Consider the following 23,755-nt stretch of genomic DNA (forward strand, 5'->3'; position numbering starts at 1 on the left):
GTGGCCTGCCAATCCAGGCAGCTGCAGTTCACACTCAAATCACAGAAATCACTCTTAACATGATCCATCTACTCCGAGAAAAATGCGTCCATCTCATGGATCGCCGTGGCTTCTTAAAGATTAGCTGCATATAGTGTTTGTATTAAAACTGCAAAACAGAAGAACATAATTCTGGTTTACATTACTACAACTCTTGTTTCCAGTCCATCATGAAGCTATCACAGATTAACGTTTCTTTAAAGCAGGTTTGGCAACCCATTGGAGGTGTAACCATTCTTTAAAATCCAGGGTTTGGATTAAACCTTCATTTCTGGGACATGGCCTTGAGTCATTACTCTTTAATTTTAGACCCGTCCTCATTTTCAGTCAGCCTGTCTGAGCTGGATGTGATTCGTAAAAATCTTTTTTAAAAAAATGCAGATATGTGATGTTTCTGAATGTTTGGTAAGTTTTGAAAATGTTCAGAAATCCTCCCTTTCATCAAAATCAAAGATGACATCGATTAATTTAGAAATGGCACATAATATTTATTCAAGTAAAGTTAAATATGGTGTGAGATTGTGTCTTGATTGAAACAAAGAGGAAGATTAAATCATCCATTAAATCATTTTAGAATATAAGATGTTTATGTTTGTTTAGTATAAACCGAGGGCCGTGGGAGCAAATTTCAAATTCCTGTGTACGATCTGTGCATTTGGTTTTTGAGCCTTGAGCCTCGCTGTGCTGTATTCTGTATTTAACTGTTACAGAGGGTCTGTTTTTTTTACCTTTTCCTGTTTTGTATCTTACTGTGGAACTCTGTAAAGTAGTGTTTGCTCTGATTGGTCTGATTGCTCCTAATGAACCAGCAAACCTTACCTTGAAAACTTTGTCTGGAAAACTTTAATCACAGATAAATGTAGTGGAGAAATTCAGCCTTAGGCGAGTCTCTGCATACTTAAAATACCTACAGATATTTAAAAATGAAACATTATGTTAATGAAAACATATAATGTTCAGTCCTTTTTTGAGCATCTGTGGTACCGTTATGGATTCGCTCGCCACTTCCCTCCACTCGTTCTGATTTTACTAAATACAAACACTGACTTACTGATAGCACTTCATTATTTCTAATATAGACATCCAATAATATCATTGAAGTGAATTATTTTAATCATGTGGAGAAAAGCTAATATGCAACCGCCCTAAATGCCACTTAGGGTTAGACTATCCGGCCTTTGATGGAGTCAAATTTCCAGCTTGAATTAATGTTTCGGTCCACACCAGTCTGCAATGCCCACTATCGTAGCAGGGACATCCAACACCTGGCCCACGATCCAAAAGGGGCCCAGTAAATGGTCTGCTAGTTACAAAAACTGCAAACACTGAGGCCTTTTCATCCTGTTTTACAGCAGGAAGGTTTGCGCTGCAGGTCACTAAGAACGGATTATAACCTGAGGCTGTCCAGGTTATAATCCACCAGTTCTGAAGACCTGACATCACTAATGGCCTTCGCTACTTCACCAAAACTAAGGTTGGGTATTTTTTAAATGACACAAACCACCTGAATGTGGAAAATGTGGGATGTATTGCTGAAAGGGACATCTCAGGCTGTTCATCAGTTTTATGAAGATGAAGGTTTTCTGAATGTACTTTGCATTAAATTAAAGAGAAACAATTTGCAGCTCTGAGTTTCACATTCGTGGTATGCGATAGGTTTACCTGTCCAGCCTACTTAAGACCAAACTGGGTTGTTTTTGGTCCACAACCTAAAGTGAGTCTAACACCTCTGGATTAAAGAAACCATAGAGAGAACACTGAGGACGTGGAATAAATGAAGACATGCGTTATCTGACTCATGTTTGATTCTGGGCGAGTGTTTTGTTCTGTTGGGAACATGCCTTCTCCTTGGGATGTTTGTCTGCGGAACAAAACTGGGATTACACACGAGGGCTGATTTTAACTAGTCCTCTGTCTCCCGGTTTAATTACAGAGAAGCCCATAGGGACACAACTTCACACTGCGTTTACAACACTGGTAAAGATAAAGCAGCTTTTTCTGCAGTTCTGAAGAGCCTTGCTTACAGCTTCACAACAACTTAAAAGTTTATAACAGCAAATTAGGTAACTACAAGAAGCTAGTTTCAGGTCTTGAATACATGCAACAGTGCGTAAAACAGTGCATTTAACAGTTCATAGCGGTAGTTTTACAGCTCGATTCGCCCATGTGTCTTCGAGACACTTGCCCGCAAAGGCGCGTCGCTCCAGTCCTTGTAAACGTCTGTAATAGCAGCGGGTGGGCCGAGCTGGAACAGCTACAGCGGCAGCGTCATTAAGTTACAGAGGGGAGGGCGTGATATGATGCAATTTTATTCATTAGTGGTCTGATGGATGTTCAGCTGCCTGTGATTAGGAGGGGTAAACAGCAGCTGTTCGCTGGAGTGAAAGTTGTTCCGCCAGGGAAGGTCATAACTCTGTCCACACTGGGAAACCAGAGGCTGCAGCTCAGAGCAGGAAACAGCTGATTCACGGGCAGAAAGACGAGCGCAACTCCACGACTGAGCTCACGACCAGATTCCATCATTGAGTGATTTAGCAACCACAGCATGAGTTACTACAGCAGGTATTTTTATTTGATAAAAAATAAATAAAACCTATAAAACGTTCGCTGTCAATCTGAACACTGCCTGCTGCAGCTGAGTCGACAGGTGTCGTTCTCTCTGCAAACAGCTTAAAGGTTTGGAACGAATCCTGATAAAACTTTGTTAGGATGCAGAGTGGGGTCGGAGCGTTCGCTATTGGAATGATCTCCCTCTTCACATTATCTACATCAGTGGTGGTTTTTAAATCCAGATTAAGAGCTCATTTTTATTCCCTTTGACTCAGTGGGTAACTGACACTGTTATTTTTTTGTTATCTATTTATTTTATTTATTATTCTTACTGTATTTTTTATATTTCTACTGTACAGCACTTTGGTCAGCCATGTGTTGATTTTTAAAGTGCTATATAAATAAATGATGGTATGGTGTGGATGCAAAGTGGGGTGGTGTTAAAATCAATGTCAACTTAATGATTTATTGGTCAAACATTGACAAAAAGCATCATGACCATTATTCTTAAGTGTGGTGTGTGTTATCAACATACAGCAAGCACCGTAGGAAGAATTACATCTGAAGGTCAAAGTGATAATAAAATAATCTATATATGATAATATAAAACATGTTGATATGAAAGACTAATTTGACTATGACTTTGTTTTGTGCATTAAAGAAAGAGGTTTAAAAAGGTTTAAATATGTCATCTGAATACATTTACACAGTTTCTGAATAAGGAAAAATAAAGTTTTTAGCTGATATTTATTACTAAGCAAAGAACAAAGAATAAAAATAAAATTCTATTATTCCACGTACGGCCCAGAGAGTGAGCGGCTGTGGCGCCATTTTTAAAATAAATGAATAAAACCGTCTCTGGGCTGTGGCTGTAGTGAGAATGATGGAGAGCTGTGTGAAAGATGTGCATGTCATTTTTAACATTATACTTTTTTTTTATTTTGTCATTTTCCACTTCTAATGAGCTGGACTTGCAATTTTAAATAGTGCTTTTTTGGTAAATGGTACTCTTTTACACTCACATTGATTCATATAGTGCTTTAAAAACTTTTTACCAGCAGTCACTTAACATTGTGTGAAAAGAGCCACAAATAAACTTCAGATCTTAGAGCTAAATTAGTTTATTATGGAGACGAGATCCTGAGATCAGCTTGCTCCTTGGTTGTGATTATTAATTTTGATCCAGCCCTGGTGGAGTCAACACCTACAGCATCAGGAACCACTCTGAGGGACTAATTTAGGAGGGACTCAGAGTAGAGCCTCCACACTGAAAGGAACCAGCTGAAGTGGTTCTGGCGTCTCTCTAGGACTCCCCCCCCCCTGCAGAGAGAGAGAGACAGGGCCTGGCATTTGTGCTGAACCTGCACAGACTCACATTTGAAGCAGAAACGGATGGATGGATTTAGTAATGGTTGAAGCATTTACTTTTTAAACCTAAAAGAATAAACTTTTTAACTGTATAACAACATCCATCTTTTATTTGTTGCTAAATTATTTTTTTAAAGTGCTAAAAAAAAAATCATCCAGTTTCAACTGATTTCAACATAAAAGGAAAGCGCTGATGAAGGAGAACTTGAGTTCTTCCGACAGGTCTGCGGGTCTGATCAAAGCTCTCAGATCTCTGCAGTTCTGCAGGGATTTTGAGCTTCATCTGATGATAGAAAGGCTGAACTGTGCCCTAAAGTTCCCACACACGCTCACGTTGCAGCCCAAAGAAAAAGGTCTCTGACGGAGGTCCCGGAGGGAAGTTGGGCAGGTTGGTGGTTCAAGCAGACGGAGCAAGAGGCCGAGGATCTGATGCCTCTAAGGACGAAGCAGCAGATGGTTGATGAGGAAGCTGCTTGCCATGCATTAACAGTCATCCAGGTGCACAGACAGAGAAAAGAGGCAAGAGTGACGCCTTTCATTTCTTCTGCTCAGGCACTCAATGTATGCATAAGCAGTGCAGTCTGTTCAGAAGTCATTATATTCTTCTATTCATGAGTAGGCAGGAGCTGAGATACAGGATTACAGACTCTCTCAGGTTAGAAGAATATATTCATTGTGACAGAGACGGTATGGCTGCTCGGGTGAGGATACCGACAGCTTTACATGCAGGAAGAGCGCTTTCATGATCAAAAGAGCCAGAGCTTTTTCGATTAGCGTTTAGCCAAATGTCATTTTAGAAAAAGTAAAAAACAAGTGATTTTTTTTAAAATCACACTGCTTATTTGTCCAAACAATAACCCAAACCGTATAAAACTGTATCATATCTATATGTTCCAGCTGTGCTTCTAGATGCAAATGCAATGCTTGTACAAACACTTGTGAAGGAACATGTCCTCCTAAAGAACCGACTGAAATTTAGGATGATTCCATTTCAACAAGTGACACTTTTTCCCTCCTAGATGTTCTATAATCAGATACAGCTGCATTAGCTGTAAGTACAAGACTATTGCACAGTGGGAGGGTTTAAAAAAAAAAAAAAAAAAAAAGACACTCAACCACAGAGTGCGAGGCAATGTAAATTTAGAGAGCGGGGTCGCCGACTTGTGAGGCACATCGTGCACAGAAGTCACAACAGTCAGCTGACTCTGTAGCTGCAGAGCTCCAAACCTCCTCTGGCATTAACATCAGAATAAAAACTGTGCACCAGGAGCTTCATAGCGTGGGTGTCCACAGTCGAGCAGCTGGTGTCGGTATAATGAGGCACAGTACTTTTGTTTATATACTGTATTTTGCATGGAAGAATTGCACTAGTTATTAAAAGGGTTACATTACTGCAGTGGCATGAAAATGTTAGTTTTCCGATGAAATGCAGTGGAGTGCAGGTTTAAGGATAAATGAATCTTTTTAGGTGCTTTTTTCAATTCAGGGCCAAACTAGACTGAATGTGTGTTTTCTGTGATAAGCTGACCAAGATGCTAGCTGTAGCTTAGCTTAAATGATTTGATATCAAGGATGCATTCCCAAGCTTTTCCAACTTTGCTACAGGAATGTCCTCCACACAGGAGTGACGTCACTCAATGTTCCAGCATCCGAGTTCTGAGACAAATGGAACACAACAACAATCTTCTACTAATGAATTTCCTGTCACTGATTAATTCATTAAGTTAGTCTAGCAACATGTTGTGTATTATAATGCAGTTTAACGTTTTCATTTTGAACCAAGCACGGCTGACTGTTTAGTCTAGCCTAATAATGAATCGTGTAATCTGCTACCAATTCATTTTCTGTCAAACGACGACTACTTTTAAATTTGCACTCCAGCTTATAAAAAAAAGCATAAAGTTCAAGGTTTTAGTTAATTATGAGAAGAACACTCAAGTTCCTTCCTTTTTAAAAATTTAGACATAGAACTCATTACTGATCACTCTGATTGGATTTAATATTCTCACCTCAACGGCTGGCAGCAGATGGCCCCGCCCCTCCCTGAGCCTGGTTCTCCCGGAGGTTTCTTCCAGCTAAACAGGAGTTTTTTTCCCCCACTGTCGCCAAGGTGCTTGTTCATAGGAGGTTGTTTGAGTGTTGGGATTTTCTCTGGATTACTGTAGGGCCTTTATTTTACACTATAAAGCACATTGAGGCGACTGTTGTTGTGGTTTAGAGCTATATAAATAAAACTGGTTGAATTGAATCTTTTAACAAAATCTGTTGATCGACTGATCAAATCCTGCTAAGCAGGTAGCAGCTGCACTTACAGTATTGTGTAGATATTGACAGAGACTTGGGAGCCTATGACCTTAATCCATTATGTTTCTCTAAATTAGATGTTAGCAACTAACGTACAAACATACAGTGAACAGAAAACATCAACACCAGTGTTCACCAGAACACGATACTGGCTGCAGTCAGAACTGGAAGATTTTTGTGAATGGCATGTTCTGCAGAACAGAAGCATAAAAACAAGTTAAGCCAGACTCTGGCAAACACGCTTGCCACAGTCACAAAGGAACAGAACTGGTCAAAACATCTTAAGAAGTTCTCTGTAATCGCACGTCAAAACAAGGCTAGGGGAAAAAATTCAATTCAATTAGTAACACAAGCAACACACAAAAAAAGAGTTTCAAGAGAAAGAACTGGGACAATGTGGGATTTTAATTCATGCCAGCTGGGAGGGAACTTTTCCTATTTTCCACTGTGCGAAGGTTTCATTTGGCTCAATGGTTGTTTTTCAAAGGGCAAACAGCCATCCTGAAACCAGAATAGACGTGTGAAGACGCGATGTTTTGGGTTCAGTAAAGACTATGATACGTCACATCTGACAGCAAACCTGTCGCCGTCCTCGAGGTTACATAAAGGACATGCTGACCTTATTTTGTGGCTCAACAAAGACACACGAGCTGATTCCTACAGGCAGGATGACCAAAGCAATCATATTACCCTTTAATTTGTCAGATTTGTTTTTTCGCATTCATGGAGACACTCCACGGAGTCTATAAGCTGAAGATAAAAATAAAATCTTGTACACATACAGCAGGACTGGGTGCACAGGAACTCGTCTCTTATCAAGTAATTATCAAGTATAGAACAGAAGTTAATAAACTACATGTCAATGACTGTGGTATGGGGAAGTACTGCATGTTATTGAGATATACATTGCACACTGAAATGTGTGTTGCACTGTTTAAATATACTAGTCTGAGGAAAATGAGAAAAATGTGGGGATAAATACATTTCTGGCTCTGAGCTTTTTCTTTTTCCATGTGGGCACCTGCTGCCCTCCAGCATGACGGAGGACTGATGCTTTTAGCAACGAGAGGCTGTAACAAATTCAAGAGTGCAAGTTTAAAGGTAAAGTGTGTAAAATCTGGCTGTTGAATGCAGCCCTTAAATGAACTCAAGGCTCGACCTGCAGTTTGACTTTACTTTAAACCTTGATTTTATTAACCAACGACATCTCTACAAATATTTTTAGTCACGCTCTGTTGGCTTTAACTTCAGACTGTATATAACTGAGGATGACATGTCAAAAAACGCAGAGCTCAAATATGGCAGAAATGGGCACTGCCATCTTGCATTGGTGATAATGTATGATGCAATCGAGGCCCCGCCTCCTGCCCGGCACATATGTGAACACACACACGATTCAACTCCCTCACAGCCCATATTAAAGGTGTACTATTACCAAATATGAGTGCAACATTTCTTGCTTCACTTTTGTTGCATCAGATGTGATGCAAGTTATTTTTGAGAGCTTTACAACAGAGTCAGAAACAGCAACTTCCCTGATGATGGAGACAGAGAATCAACTTTCTCTGATCCAAAGAGCCCAAAACTTATATTGACCTTATAGACTGGGGTGTGCTTTTCCTGTGGGAGTTTCTTAATGGTTTAAGAGCATACGTGCAAAAAAGTAGGTTTGCAAAAATAATATTGCCTGTGCCTGTATTATATGCCAAGAACACATATTTGTGTGTTGATTGATTTTCAGAACAAATCTGTCCTGGTTTGAAAAGGGAAGCTGATTCTTTCTAACAGCCAGCAGGGGGCGACTGCTGGTGTTGCAAAAACAGGTCTGATTATACAGAAGTCTGTGAAAAGTCTGATCAGTTTCAGGTCTTATTGAATAAGGTGTTATGAATATTTTGGAAATGATGGTCCCATCCGTAGTAAAATATGTAATAAAAACATAATAAAAGTGTGTCTGTGGTGTTAGTGAAAAGTAGCAACCATGGTTTAAATAAAAGTCCTATTTAAATGAAACCAAGAAGAAAAAAAGAAGTTTGTGTGGAAACAAAAGTTGCAGCTTTGTGAAAACACTCGCTCCATCTGAAGCTAAAGGGAGAGGTGAGTTTATCACCACCACGACAAACACACATTAACGATGTAAACATTCAGCACTTTCACAAAAACTGCACTTCAAGCCTTTAAAGTTTATAGGAAACGCCTTGTTTAGCTTTTGTCATCCAGGCGGTTTTGAAGCAGTTGACCAAGTACACTTCTCCTTAATCAAAACAGGAAACTGCTAAGAGTCGAGAGTGTTGCACAAACGACGGAGTCTTTCATTTCAATTTCCCGCAAAAGAGAAAGCGAGTAAAGCCACCGAGAGCGCATGGGAGCTCAAATATGCAGAGCTCATAGTTTGAGGACTAGATCTAAATATAAGTTATGAATAAAATCTCTCATTAAAATATATTTAATTCTCCTATAAAACCAATAACGACGCTTGGTTTTCCGTCTCCCTGCAAACTGCCAAGAGCAATAATTCTATTTCACAATCCTCACCACCGCAGCCAGGCTAAAACATAAATTACTTTGACAAATATTTTTCCAACAACCTCAGTAGCCATATGTAGAACTGAGCTCCGGTGGCAGGGCAGGAGCATGACTTAATCGCTGATGGAGATTCCAACAGGGAGCAGAAACCCAGAGGACTTGGATGGACTAAGAATATACAGTGATCTCTCAGACCTCTTTGGGGTGAACTCTGCAGGGCAAGCCTTGCAGCTTACAACGCATAACGCACAGGTGATACAGCCTTCTGTCGACACCTCTTTTCATGTATGATATGCGATCAGACGACCGTACTCTGTACTAATCTTTTCTCTCTGCAGTCAAGTCGTCCTATTAAAAGCCCGGCTTGGTAACATGACCCATGTGGAGCAGTCATTTCAGTCACTCTTGTTATTCCAGCAGGCAGCTGTTGTATGTTCCTCCTCAGCTTGATTCCCCAAATCCGAAGCCCCCTCTTCCCACCTCTTCCCCACAGCCCCATGAGCTGGCATGCTGCGGGGTCGGCTTATTTTGTAAAGACAAACACTTAGGAGCTGATCTGTCGAGCGACAGGCAGACATGATTTGGCAAACAAAAGCGAGCGGCAGTAGCTCAGAGCCAGTTTAACAGACTCGTGTTGGGATTGTAAGTGACATTTACGCTGCCCTCTGGGATTGGTTGCGATCAAGGCGCTCGATAAGAGGTTTCCTGTGCTAGCCCAGCCTTATTCTTGATTTGATGCGGGAACCATTTGACCCTGCTTTTCAGAGCGTTACGTAGTACGTAGAAACTTTGAACCCGTGTGGCCTCATCCTCCCTTATTGTGTGAAACCCTGATTGAGAATGACACACCAGCTGGTCACCGCACTCGCACACGGGGAGATTATCATTGCTCCGACTCTGTCACACACTCACTCGTTCCCTTCGTACCCTTCAAAGTGGGCCTACTAGTAGCTCACACACACACAGTCCAGTTTTAGCTACCTATGTGATCGTATCTCCTTGTCTACAGCTTCTGTCAGAGCTCATAAAGAGAGAAGGAACCGGGCCAGAGTAAACACGGCACGGTTTAAGAGAGAGGCCAACCTTCAGCTTTGATGAAGAGGTGAGAACAACAACAAGTATCACTTTACTCATGCAGCTCAATAAACATGGAAAAATCTGTCTTGGTGGTGCATGAGGATTATAACAAATGTGCAAATGATTAGAAGCATTTTAAGGGGTTCAGTTACGGGGCAAAGGTGAAAAAATAGTTTGGGAAATATGACTATTCTCCTTCCTGCCAAGAGCTGGATGAGAAGACGGACGCCAAGGCACTATGTCCACACGATAAATATGAAGCAGCAGCCAGCGGTGATTAGCTCCAGCGGTTCATTCATGTGGAGGAGTTTCTGTGTTTCATACAAAAAATATCCCAGTGACACAAGCTCGTCAGAATAAAAGAAGAGAAGAAGAACAAGAGCACGTCGAAGCAGCAAGCAACAACATATCCCAGAGTCCTGTTGGCCAGTCGACGTCACAAACTGCTTTTCTCTGCGTCGACACAACAATCTGAGGTTATTAATATTTCACACAGGAAGAGTTTTTCCTGAAGGTTTGCTGCAGTTTTCCTGTTTCAAGAAACTGCATCAGTGTGTGTTTATATTTAGTTTAAACGATGTAAACATGATCATTTTACGCAGTAACTATTTTGTGTGATGCATGAAAATTATCGAATCTATTATCTGTACCATTAGTGATTTTGTTCACCTCTGACAGCGACTGATCTGCTTCTCTTTTTTTTACCCTCCTTTCATTGTAGCACCATCAAGGTCATTTCATTGTACTTTGAATGAATGGATGATTGAATGAATGCCTCACTGACATTCAGTAATCATGCATTTCTGCACCTACTCTGGGAAGCTAAACGCAAAGAAATTCTTCTCAGGCGAGAAGCCATTTAGTACCATTTGATTGTGTTTGAATTTAAAGTGTCACTGTCAATAAATGGCAAACAGAGCAAGCCCCGCCCCCCCCCAGTAAATAAAAAAAATATAACAGGCTGAAAACCTTGAATCCCAATGAATGAATGAAGCTTCATGTTTTCCGGATGTGCCCGTCTCTTGAGCTTTGAGGACACGTTCTGCCATTCTGAACCCATAAAATGCCAAATCTTATAAAATTTCCTAGAAACGTCTCTGTCGACCCAAGCATTAGTATATTTTATCACAATATATATTGTTATTGCTTAGTTTACAGCTAATAAAACATGTTTGCATGTTTGTATATTAAAATATAATTCAATTGAATTGGAGTTCACTGCCTCTCCCGAGTATTTATGCGACTGCTGCATATTGTGTGCGGATTTGCTCCTTTTTCCTTTTAAAAGCATCACGTTCATGTCCGTCATTGTTCCACTTCATCAGCGTTTCCTTTTTGGCACCGCAGTTCGCCAGTGTTTGGAATAATAGGCATAATTATTCGAGTGCCATCTTTTCTCTGACATTATAAGTCATTTTGCTTTTTCTAATTCACCTGCAATTAGGGCCGCGTTGGAGCTCTTTATTTGTTCCTCATTTTGATGAAAGCACAATACATTTTAAATATACTGTACATGCAATTGCATTATGAAGGCCTGGTTTGCTGCAGCTGTAGGAGCTGATGTAACACTGGGCACAGACGCTGCAAACGCTGAACGCACACCACCAGAAGCCTTGAGGAAGAAAAAGAGGGATTAGATGAAGAAGACTTTTTTTATGTCAGAGGCATGTATGCAATCGCTTCCTCTTTTAGCCCCCAACCCCCATCTAACACTCACACTGTGCTCCATCTACATGACAGAGGACTTCCCCTGAGGTGACCTCTGCAGCAAACTCATCACTAATGTGTTCTGACAATCAGCTCCAAGAAAGTGCTAACAGAGCAATGTAATGGTTAAAACCAGCCCGGCTCTCATTCATACCTCAGCACTTTAACCTCAGCGCTCTAACCTGGCTGACTTTTGTGAGGACAAACAGAAGATGACATCGGACAAGCCGTGGCTGCGTGGGCTTGTGAGCCACAGATAAGTTCAGGGCGCTCTCATTGGTTTAAAAAGACTTTGTGGGAGGGGCATAATGATGAGAAAAATTGAGGTTGACCAGAAAACATGTTGAAACAACATCTGAAACTTGTGACTTGGAAGGATAAACGGAAGAAGATTGCATTTAAAAGAAAATTACAAACTTCTGATAAACTGTATAACAAAAGTGATCAGAGCCACAGACTGTATGTAAAAAAATATCTAGTCATCGCAACATCACTCTGATGGTCACCTGCCTCCATTATTAGAGTCAGAAGTGTTTTTCTTTATTTTTAAACACTTTTTTAATTTCTCAAGTGTGCAGCTGTAAATGCTTTCATACACTTGAGGATAAAAGCTGCAGCTTAAACACTAAACACTAGTTTAAACACTAGTGAATGATTTATTCATGCTTTCTAAAACTATACAGCTGGAAATCTTTAAGATTTTTGATGCAGGATTTTTTGTGTAAGAATAGATAAGATGAGGAAATCTGGTGCATTACACAAAAAAATGAACGGAAAGGGTAAGCATGAACTCACACAAACAGGTCATTTTGTTGTCATGCAATCGAGGAAAGTTTAAATCTGCAGCACATTTCACTTTTTGTGCAACACAAAAGATTCTTGTAGAAGAATTACAGCAGAGGGAAGTAATGGAATCACCACCACACAGTCACCAAAATGTCTTTTCCCTCTGTTGTTAATTCTCTGCTTCTCTTTGACCTCTTCCCTTTACACTCTGTGGTGATGGAGGGAGCAAATGAGGCACAGACTTGCTACCCAGCTGCAGTGTTGACCCTCTGGGTAAGACAGGAAGGTCTCTGGCCTGTTACCCACATGAAGCACTACCAGGTTCGTGCCAAGCACAGAGCCGGGGGTGGGCCACGCTGACGTGCTGCCATTCACCCACTGGGACCAATCTTCAGCTTCTACGCTCGCCCTGGTTTGACTGTTGAAGCCACCTACGTCACTCGAACTCGGGTGCTATATTTAACCACGTGTCTTTCCTAAGGCATATCAGTCTGTGGGCCTTTTTTGACATTTGCAGCAACATCAGTTAAAGTTGTGCAGTCTCTAATATAATAAAGTGACGTATGCGTGAATGACTTTTATCTTTCGCAAATTAAGATATAAAAATGTGAAAAGGCCACTTCCAGGATTCAAATTCTGCTCTTTGTTTTAAGTGAGAACGCGGGCAGCTGAAATGCATAAATCCATCCATCTCTGCTGCACTGACCTGTCTACAAACCAACAAACAGCAATGAGATACCAGCACAGGGCGGGATGAGATGTGGAAGCTGACATCTTTGATATGCATCACACACAGCTGTTATCACAACTAAGCTAAGAAGAACATGTCATCAGTCTTAGGCCATGATTCAGCAGGTACCACCATTGTGCAGGCACAGGAAAAACGTGCAGACTACATGCATCAAACTTGACGCCTGACCTGTGTGTAACCTTTGCCTGATACACAGTTAAGACTGCAGTTAACTGATAAAACTGCTGAAATTACAGTGTCCATGCGCCTCAGGCGAACCACACAGACACTCATCAGGAAAGAGAGAAGCCAGGAGGAAACTTAGATGAACTCTGAAGAAACTCAAGTCAGGAAGTAAAAACACAGCAAGTCACGAAGAAAAATAAAAGAAGCCTTCAAAATAAAACAGGAAGTAAATGAAAGACAAAAATAAAGACAAAGGGAAACAAGGGAACAAAAGCTAGAATAACAACAAAGGAAAAACTAAACTCATGACAGATACTAGTGTAACAGTGTTTTTGTGATATTATTCCACTTGCCACAAATATCAGTGTAATGGGGAAACAGCGCCCCCCCCTCTCGGTGTGGCTGGTTAGGTGAGGCTGGCTGCAGTAATCGCTGCCAGTCTGCCGTAGCCATACGAGAGGTGAGTTGTATTGTTCCGCACACAATATAGCTAAGTAGTACAGACACATAAAACATGTTTGATTAGCTGACGAGCACTGAGTGTAATAAGTGCTTAGTGGACACATGTCCAATACCAGTTTTATGTACTTTTCATTTGTTTATTAATGTGTGAAACTATATGCTAAAGCGGAATGCTAATGAGATGTTCTGCCGTAGTGTGCTGTGCGGAGTGGTGTGTGGCGAGCCATTTGCACTGATACAACACCGTTGTTTCCATTCAGGAAATAAAGTGGCAACGATCGATCAGAGACTCCTTGTCTTTTTAAAAACACAATACAACGCAGAGTCGAGGAGTCTGTTTGGGCCGAACTGTTGCAGCGGGATGAAGCAGAAACCGGTTACACTGGTGCCGTGACCCCAGCTCCTGCAATCCTGCAACCGCAACGGGGGCCGTCTACTTCCTGGAAGGTGGAAAAGTCGCGGGAGACTGGCTTTTCTTAGTCCCGCCATTTTCTGCGTTCTTTAGAGACATCGGGGCGGGGCTCTGTGCTTTCTTTTTTTTTTTTTGGAGAGTTAACAAAAAAAAAAAAAGGAGGGATACATTGCCATGGCAGATTTTCCCAGTTTTGGCAGGGGAAGGGGGGCAGTTGGTTTTACCCCTCTGCATTCATATGGCAGAGGCAGATCAAGGTTGCTGACAGCCCCAGTTTCCTCCACACCTAAGCCTGTCCTTGCTGAGTTAAATGAAAACCCTATTGTTGGGAACTGTGATGATCTACAAAATACTAGATCAGAAACCAGTCCCACAAAAGAGAACCTTTATGCAGAGATTGCAACGCAAATTGGGTTTTCTATTGGGGAAAGCATTGCCTCTTGTCTTGAATCTCGGCTGGGCTCTGGAGTGGGAAACAGTGTTGTTGGGTCTGCCAATAATGTGTTATCTGAACCCTCACTATTGAATGTGATTGTAAAGTCTGATGTTAAAGAACCTGTGTGTTTTAGAGGGGATGGCTGTGATACATGCAGTGTTCAGGAATGGGAGGAAATGATGATGACTTTTTTTAAGAGAAGAGGGGTACCAGTTGCTGAACAAGCTGATGATGTGCTAAGTAAACTGCTGGGGAGGGCACGAGAAATAGTCAAGGTGGGCATACGTAGTAAGCCATCTGTGTGTCTTGAGAGGGGCCCAGAGCCCATTTTTGAGATCTTAAAGCAGCACTTCAGTGACACTGCCTGTTCAAGCATGCCTTTAGCTGACTTTTATGCAACACTACCCAACTCAGGTGAAACACCGTTTGATTACTGGCTCAGGTTGAACAGAGCCATGGAGGTGACTGAAGACTGTCTGAAGAGACAAAATAAGTCCTTTGCATATCTGACAAAAGAGCTGACTGCTATGTTTATCCGCCACTGTCCAGACTCAGAACTGTCTCTTATTTTCAAGTGCAAGCCCCTGCAGCAGTGGACGGTTGCTGATGTGCACGAGAAATTGCTGGAGCATGGCAAGGACCGGAAGTGCACCCCTCAGTTTAGTGCAGTCAGTGCCTTGAGTTTTCAGCAACAGGAGGTGAGTCCTAATGTGCAGCAGGCGACAGGCAACAGTAAGTGTATTACACTATCACCAACCTCAACATCACTTACCGACCTTCATGCAAAACCACCTACTGATCGTCTTGATCATGTGATAGCCCTGTTAGAGAAAGTCCTGGAGGGACAGCCTCGACAAGCAAAGCTGCCTGCTAAGGATGATGTAAGGGCTCCCCGGAACCAAACACACAAAATTGTGCCTTGCGTGATTTGTGGTGACACTGAACACTCTACGTATCACCACCGTAGAGCCCATCGGCTATGTTTCATCTGCCATGCTGGCGACCACACACGGGCTCAATGCCCCAGGGCCGTGTCTGTCAGAGTGAGGGGGCCTGACTCAGCCACCCAGCAGCTGGGAAACTAGATGGCCTACATGTGGAGGGGGCAAGTGTTAGGCCTGAAATCGCCCCCAAAGAGGATGATTTTGATGATTTAGAATCTGTATTACACACTGTTTGTGAGGAGCGCCAGCTAGACCGGAGACCCATTCTTCAGAACACACACAGACTAAAACAGCATGATGAGCTGTTCTATGAAAATGTGACCCTGGGTGGCAAAGTGTCTGTTAAAGCCATGCTTGACAGTGGCTCTATGGCCTGCACCCTCAGCACCAATATGATGCCCCAACTATTACATCATGCAGTGCTGCAGACCCCCACCTTGCAACCCACGGATGTCGTCCTGATTGGCTGTGGTGGTTCGAGGACAGTTCCATCAGGTGTGTGTGGCACCCAGACTCTGGAATAACCTCCCCGTTCATATTCGCACTGCCGAGTCTATCCAGTCTTTTAAATTACGTCTTAAAACTTATTTTTTTACTTTGGCTTTTGATTCTGTCTAGTTGGCTGTTTTAGCTTGTTGCGTTGTTACCTATTGTTTGTTGTCCTCTTCTATTGTTTGTTTTAACTGTCTCATGTTTTTATTGACTGTGAAGCACTATGGTCAACACTGTTGTTTTTAATATGTGCTATATAAATACATTTTGATTTGATTTGATTTGATTACAGTGGAGATATATGGCTGTAAAGTTGTTGTGCCAATGTTGGTGATTGCAGGGCAGAATGAGGACCTCATTTTGGGCAGTAACCTAATGAGGTATCTGAGTAATCGCCTGAGGGAAGAGGGACATTTAGGAGAGGAATGCAGCAAGACTCTGAGTGCAGAAGAACAGCTTAATAAAAATCTGCTGAGTTCAATGTCAGGAGTGGTGGCCCCAGGGCATGTTGGTGATAAGATCGGAACTGTCAATCTAAAGAGAGCTGTAACATTAGAGCCCTTGACAGAACACTTTGTTTGGGGCAGGCTGCAGCTAATGAACAATGGGGAAGTGGGCAGTGCTGTCGTTGTAGAGCCCACCGGGTCAAGGTCTGGACCGAGGTCAGTTATGGTTGGGAGAACTGTAGCGCATCTAAACGGTGATGGGTGGCTCCCTGTGAAAGTGCTGAACCCCTTTGACAAGCCGATAACACTGAAACGGAACATGAAGTTGGCTGACGTGTCCCCCTGTGCAGCAGTGGAGAACTTCAGCCCCACTGGCTCCTACTTGCAACAGAACATGCAACGGTCTACTGGCCCAGCTTGGTGCCATGATGAGCAGAGTCTAGTCACTGATGTTTCCACTTTGCCAGATGTTTCACCCTCACAGGAGGTGACAAGTGGTTGTAGCCCCCTACATGCAGTGCTGCAAAATCTGGGGCTGTCTGATATCGACATTGATTCATGTGCAGTTTCGCCGGCTGGCAAAGAAAAACTGGTTGGCCTTATAGCCCAGTTTGAGTCTATCTTCTCGAGAGACAAGCTGGATTGTGGCAAGGCTAACGGCTGCCTACATTGAATTCGAGTTGTGGACGACAAGCCATTCCGGTTGCCATGCCGACGTGTGTCACCGACTCATTATGAAAAACTAAGACAGGCTCTGAATGACATGGAGGAACGAGAAATAATTCGGAAGTCTTGCAGTGAGTTTGCATCACCCCTGGTCTTAGTTTGGAAGAAATCCGGTGAGTTGAGAATCTGTAATGACTTTCGCTGGCTTAATGCTAGAACTGTCAAAGATGCTCACCCACTCCCACATCCGGCTGACGCACTGGCTGCTTTGGGAGGGAACGGATTGTTCTCCACAATGGACTTGACTTCGGGTTATTATAATGTGGAGGTGCATGAGGAGGACCGTAAGTACACGGGATTTACGTCTCCATTTGGATTGTACGAATATAATCGTATGCCACAAGAACTGTGCAATAGTCCAGCCACCTTCATGAGGATGATGCTAGGCATTTTTGGGGATCAGAACTTCCTCAGTGTGCTGTGTTATCTTGACGATGTTCTGGTTTTTGCCCCGACAGAAGAATTGGCACTGGAGCGCTTGCATATGGTGTTCCAGAGACTCCAGGTTCACAACCTTAAGTTGGCTCCAAAGAAGTGCCATTTTCTGAGACAGTCTGTGAAATTCCTGGGGCACATTGTAAATGCTGATGGGATACAGTCAGACCCTGACAAAATAGCATCCATTACATCCCTTACAGAGGCAGACCTTATGGAAGAGGGTTCGAGTGTCCCATCCCAACAGAAGGTCCGCTCATTTTTGGGGATGGTAATGTTCTACCAACAATTTATTGAGAACTGCTCATCCATCGCAAAACCTCTGTTTCGGCTGACATCTGGGGATAAAGGCCCTCGTGGTTCACGGCGAAAGCACCGGCTGGTGCGTAAAAAGCTGTGTGAGGAGGACTGGACGGATGAATGCAGGGCAGCTTTCAATGAGCTGAAGCAGGCCTTGTTGGATCGAGTGCTCCTGGCCCATCCTAATTTTGAGGAGCCCTTTTTGCTCTCTGTTGATGCCTCCAGCAGTGGCCTTGGTGCCGTGTTGTCGCAAGTTCCTTCTGGAGCTTCTACATCAAGACCGATCGCCTTTGCCAGTAAGACACTCAATCATGCACAGTCCAAGTACCCAGCGCATAGGCTGGAGTTCTTTGCATTGAAGTGGGCGGTGTGCGACAAGTTCCATCACTGGTTGAGGGGTCATCAGTTTACCGTATGGACGGATAATAACCCTCTCACCTACATACTTTCTAAGCCAAGACTGGATGCATGTGAACAGAGGTGGATCGCAAAGCTAGCGCCTTTTCAGTTTGACATAAAGTACATTCCTGGTCCTAAAAATGTGGTTGCTGACGCGCTGAGCAGGGAGCCCTTCGTGCACCCCAGGGCCTCCCACCGGTTGATAAGGGTTCCATATAATGAACTTCTGGCAGAGGCAGTCGCCACTGGTGGGGTTCAGGAGGCCTTCAGATGGACTGTTCACTCAGCTGATAAGGCCTCAAGCAATAACCAGCCTGTTGTTTCGCAGTGCACGGCTGTTGCACAGACAGGAATGCTGACATCTTCTGAGGTGGGAGCTGTCTTCCAGGCCCATAGTGAACATGAGTCCAGGGTGTGGCCACATGCTCGCCTTCTGCCCCAATGCTCTCAGACTGTGCTTACGCCAAACCAGTCTGACTCTGAACCCTTCTCGCATGATGACCTAGTGGGACACCAGCGGCGTGATGATGTGCTATGCAGAGTGATCTCCTATGTGGAAAGGGGACGGAGACCCTCGAAGAGGGAGCGGGCAAGTGAACCGGTTGATACGAAGAGATTTCTAAGGGCTTGGGACAAGTTAACTGTGAGGGATGGTGTGCTGTATCGAGTCTCCAAGAATCCCGTCTCAAAGACAAAGACTTATCTGTATGTTGTTCCGCCAACCTTGCGGCTCGCTGTACTGAAAGGCGTCCACGATGAAGCCGGTCACCAGGGACAACAAAGAACACTTTATCTGGCCAGGCATAGATTCTACTGGCCTGGTATGGCCAAGCATGTGTCAGAGTATGTACGGTGCTGCAGAAGGTGTGTTGTTAGCAAGTCGCCTGAGCCAGAGGCGAGAGCACCTTTGGAGAATATCAGAACATCAGAGCCCCTTGAACTGGTCTGCATAGATTTTTGGTCTGCGGAGGATTCAGCGAACAAATCCGTGGATGTGCTTGTGGTCACAGACCACTTTACTAAGATGGCTCAGGCCTTTCTATGCCCCAATCAGTCTGCTAAGGCAGTGGCACACCAACTCTGGCATAACTACTTCTGCATCTACGGCTTTCCGAAAAGCCTTCACTCTGATCAAGGAGCTAATTTTGAGAGTGTGCTCATTGCCGAGCTATTGAATGTGGCAGGTGTCCAGAAGTCCCACACGACCCCATACCATCCGATGGGAAACGGCTCCTGCGAGAGGATGAACCGTACCTTGGGCAACATGATTCGTGCATTACCCCCAAGAGCCAAGCAAAGGTGGCCTGAGGCACTGAAAGCTCTCACATTCGCCTATAACTGCACAGTCCATGAGACAACTGGCTATGCGCCATTTCTGCTGATGTTTGGCAGAGTGCCAAGACTGCCAATTGATGTGATCTTTGGCTCTGTTATTGAGCACCAAGACATCATGAACTATGATCGATATGTCCAGACATTGAGGAGGGACCTCAAAGAAGCCATGGATTTGGCGCAGGAGGTGGCACGCAAAAATTTGAAGCGTCACACGGACCTCTACAACTGGAAAGTGCGGGGAGCCCCAGTAGCGATTGGTGATCGCGTCCTTTTGGCCAACAAAAAGGGACGTGGCAAAAGAAAACTTGCTGATCGCTGGGAGAGTGTTGTCTATACAGTTTTTGACAAAAATGATGAGAGTCACACCTTTAAGCTGATGGATGATTCCACAGGGCAAGTGAAAGTTGTGCATCGCAACCTGATAATGCCAGTGAACTTCCTCCCTCTCAGTGGTGTTTCAGTTCAGGATGATGGAGATGAGCTTTCTGAGTCTGGCTCGCTGATGGTTGGATGCGACGGAGAAGCTGTCTGCAACTCATCAGTGGGCACGGCTGAATACAGGACGAGAGCTTGGGTGTCTGACTTACCGTCTGCAGTGTCCAGCGACTCGCTGATGACAGAGGTTACTCAACCAGAAGGCAGCATGGTGGATCGAGAGCTTGCCTGTACCAGTGTTCCCCCTGTTGACACTGAGGAGCAGGTAGATGCCACCTCTGGTGGTCAACATTCTGACCTGCTTATGTCTGTGGCCCCAGTTGCAGCCTCCTCTGTTTCGGAGTTGGCAGCCATTACTGACAGTGACCAGGACAATGAAGCTACGATTGAGGGTCATGTCTCAACCACAGTTGTTCCACCCAACGCAGACCCGATTGATGTTAGCAGGATGGTGGGGACCCGTGCTAGATCGAGAGTGGGACGGTTACTTAAGCCTGTTTCCAGGTTGATTGAAATGATGCATCAGAGACCTGTTAAAGTGTAAATATTGTTGATAACTGTGAGTTGATTCTATTGTTGTTGAAGTGGGACTTTGATCTTTAGAATTGAAACTGATTATTTGTCGTTGATTTTTCTGTGTCGGAGTGGCGTACAGTTATGATGTGATGAAATATGTAACTGGCATATTTTGTTCTTTTTTGGAAGGGGTCTGGCCAACTTCTTCTTCTACTTCCTTTGGGGATAGTCCTCTGACTGAATTTTCTTTGTGACTGTACGACCTGGTATTACTGAACAGATTTATCACATGTTGATAGCTATAGATTAGCTATTGGATTTTTTTATCTTGTTCTTTTTTTTGAGGATTATTGGGTTTTTGTCCTCTGTTTGTGTTATGGTGATTGGTGTACCTGATTTTTTTTTAAGGGTGTTTTTTTTTGTTTGTGGTGTTTGTTTATTTGAATGTGCAAGTGGAATTCAGCAGGGGGGAATGTAACAGTGTTTATGTGGTATTATTCCACTTGCCACAAATATCAGTGTAATGGGGAAACAGCGCCCCCCCCTCTCGGTGTGGCTGGTTAGGTGAGGCTGGCTGCAGTAATCGCTGCCAGTCTGCCGTAGCCATACGAGAGGTGAGTTGTATTGTTCCGCACACAATATAGCTAAGTAGTACAGACACATAAAACATGTTTGATTAGCTGACGAGCACTGAGTGTAATAAGTGCTTAGTGGACACATGTCCAATACCAGTTTTATGTACTTTTCATTTGTTTATTAATGTGTGAAACTATATGCTAAAGCGGAATGCTAATGAGATGTTCTGCCGTAGTGTGCTGTGCGGAGTGGTGTGTGGCGAGCCATTTGCACTGATACAACACCGTTGTTTCCATTCAGGAAATAAAGTGGCAACGATCGATCAGAGACTCCTTGTCTTTTTAAAAACACAACACAACGCAGAGTCGAGGAGTCTGTTTGGGCCGAACTGTTGCAGCGGGATGAAGCAGAAACCGGTTACACTAGGACGTGGGACAGAGGGAAGGGGTGAAAGTGCACTTGTGCCCCTATAATGCATACTGTGCAGCCAAACACAAAGACATGCTTATGGTACACACACATCAGGGAGCTTATTTCCTACTTCCAGCATGAAGAGAACGAATGCAGAATCACACCAGCGGGAGAGCCTCGTTCACATACAGCGATGAATGATTTAGCCTGCTGTAATTGGTGACCATGAGTTTATCGTATAAGCTGAAGAGGCAAAAAACAGAATCCACTCATAACACGTGCCTGGATCTTTTTACAATGCATCGCAGTCAATGCATCTGACCATCACCGATACCTGAGGCCATCCTCCATCAGCTCAACTGTAGCAGTGACCAGAACAGCTGACGAATTCAAATATCTAGCGCTGGCTAGAGAATTGGCTGTGTTACAGGTTCCTACAGGTACATAACAAACACTAAAACTAGCTGATACACGACTCAATATAACACGGTGGGCGACGGCGGCGCAGCGTGGGCCGCCACAGCCATCGTACGAACACAGGTAAGAGAATGTGCTCTTTGTTTTCGCCTGTTGGAACCCACCCAGCACATCCTTTCATCTTTCATCCATCCATTTCTTTATAAAATCACTCTTGAACAAGCTCAAGAAGACAGCATCAGTTTCTATGGCAACACATAAGTGCCCAAAATTGCCCCTTTCACTCTGGGATTTCTCTGACACTTTGACAGCTGGCTGGTGTTTTTGATTATCTAAAAACATATTAGGAGGCCGGACGCGTGTTTGTGCGTGCGTTTCGTATGAGGCCTATTCTGAAGCACATCAGCTGTCAGCAGATAAACCCAGTTATTAGGCCTGAGTCCGCTTGTGTCACACTCCACATCAGATGAACTGCTACACACAGAAATTAGTCAACTGGCGTGCCACCTCCGTACCCCTCCAGGCAAGCATCTGCTAGCACATTTCTGATTAACAGTTAGAGATCAGGGAGGACTAAAACTGCAATAAAAATAGGCTAAAAGGGAGGGCGGGGCCATAAAAGATCATGATACTCGCTCCTCTCTTTGTTTGTGTTAAAGACCAGTCTCTCACGGGCCAACAAAAGCCCTCTGATGACAGAAAGGCAAACAAATAGCACTGTCAGGGGAGAGAGATGAAGACTGAAGTGATGTCTATCCAGCGCTGGTACCCCACTCACCAGTCATTCTGATAGAACTGTGAGTTCTTCTTGGAAGAGAGTGAAGTTTGACGTCCCTCCCATTGTCACGCTGACAATGGGGGTGAGGTCACATAAGAGCAGGAGGAAACAGCTGGAAAACACTGGAAGTAATGCAGTAAGAAAAGGGGAGCTAACACAGAGAGCTGTATGAAAAAAAAGAGCTTCGCTACACTAAAAGTGACTCATTCACACAGATTGGAACCTGTGAAATGACTGGTTGGGACAAACAACCACAAAAACACTTTCTTATCAGGGAGTGAGACACAAGGGGCAATCAGGTGGAAAACCCCCTAACCCACGATGGCAGGCTCACTTCGCGGCAGTGGGCTGGGGTTTCTGTCAAACGTGAAAGTACAATCTGACATTTTTCAGAGAGGGGAAGCCAGACGGTAATGGTGTCTACTAGTTGTTTGGTTTGCGAGACTTTCAAGATGTCACCGGAATGAAACTCCCGACATCTCGACCGTAGGCTCTGGGAGGCGTTGGAGCGAGGCGGCGTTCAAAGGAAGCAAACAGGTGCCGTTTACCTAAATGATGTCTCTCTTCACCAAGGTACAATACCCACAATGCATGTGTGCAGGCGTATCCTGTGACAAGGCCTGTCTTTGTGTTTAGAAAGGCAGCCCCCGACAATAGAGAGAGGGGAACTCCCTCTGAGTAAACTGAGGTTAGAAACATGAAACCTGCAGCAGGCAATTTCCATCAGCCGCGACCATCCTGTGATTGGCATCAAACGGGCACAGTGATTTACATATAGGTACTATACAACAACACAGTCTGAGGCCAGCTCATGAAACAGTCATGATATCTAATGTGTCATGTCGTTTGTGCTGAGTCCATGTACACAAAGTGAATCCAGTTCCAGTACTTTTTCTTGTATGACAAGACAATATATCACAACAACAAACACACAAAAAAAAAAAAAAAAAAAAAAAAAAAAA

At 43.6% G+C, this 23,755-nt stretch overlaps 2 protein-coding genes and 1 long non-coding RNA gene across 7 annotated transcripts in view; 2 read left to right on the forward strand and 1 right to left on the reverse strand.

Moving 5' to 3' along the window:
• The window catches only part of LOC113023576 (potassium voltage-gated channel subfamily KQT member 5-like), a 135,153-nt gene that overhangs the window by 97,961 nt on the left and 13,437 nt on the right, over positions 1-23,755 (reverse strand). The window lies entirely within an intron of this gene.
• LOC113023577 (uncharacterized) lies at positions 13,635-14,018 on the forward strand. The gene is made up of 2 exons (XR_003272596.1): positions 13,635-13,733; positions 13,931-14,018. It is a non-coding gene; the product is annotated as an uncharacterized LOC113023577 (long non-coding RNA).
• On the forward strand, positions 17,212-23,637 carry LOC113023575 (uncharacterized). Of its 2 annotated transcripts, none has more exons than XM_026169696.1 (2): positions 17,212-21,225; positions 21,488-23,637. In XM_026169696.1, exon 1 carries the CDS (start codon positions 17,229-17,231, stop codon positions 20,637-20,639), a length of 3,411 nt encoding a protein of 1,136 aa, XP_026025481.1. In that variant the 5' UTR covers positions 17,212-17,228; the 3' UTR covers positions 20,640-21,225; positions 21,488-23,637. The 2 variants fall into 2 exon arrangements, with proteins under 2 accessions (XP_026025481.1, XP_026025480.1); XM_026169695.1 differs by having other exon boundaries at positions 21,423-21,510.

This window comes from Astatotilapia calliptera, chromosome 6 (assembly GCF_900246225.1).
Source record: "Astatotilapia calliptera chromosome 6, fAstCal1.2, whole genome shotgun sequence".
NCBI lineage: Eukaryota > Metazoa > Chordata > Actinopteri > Cichliformes > Cichlidae > Astatotilapia > Astatotilapia calliptera.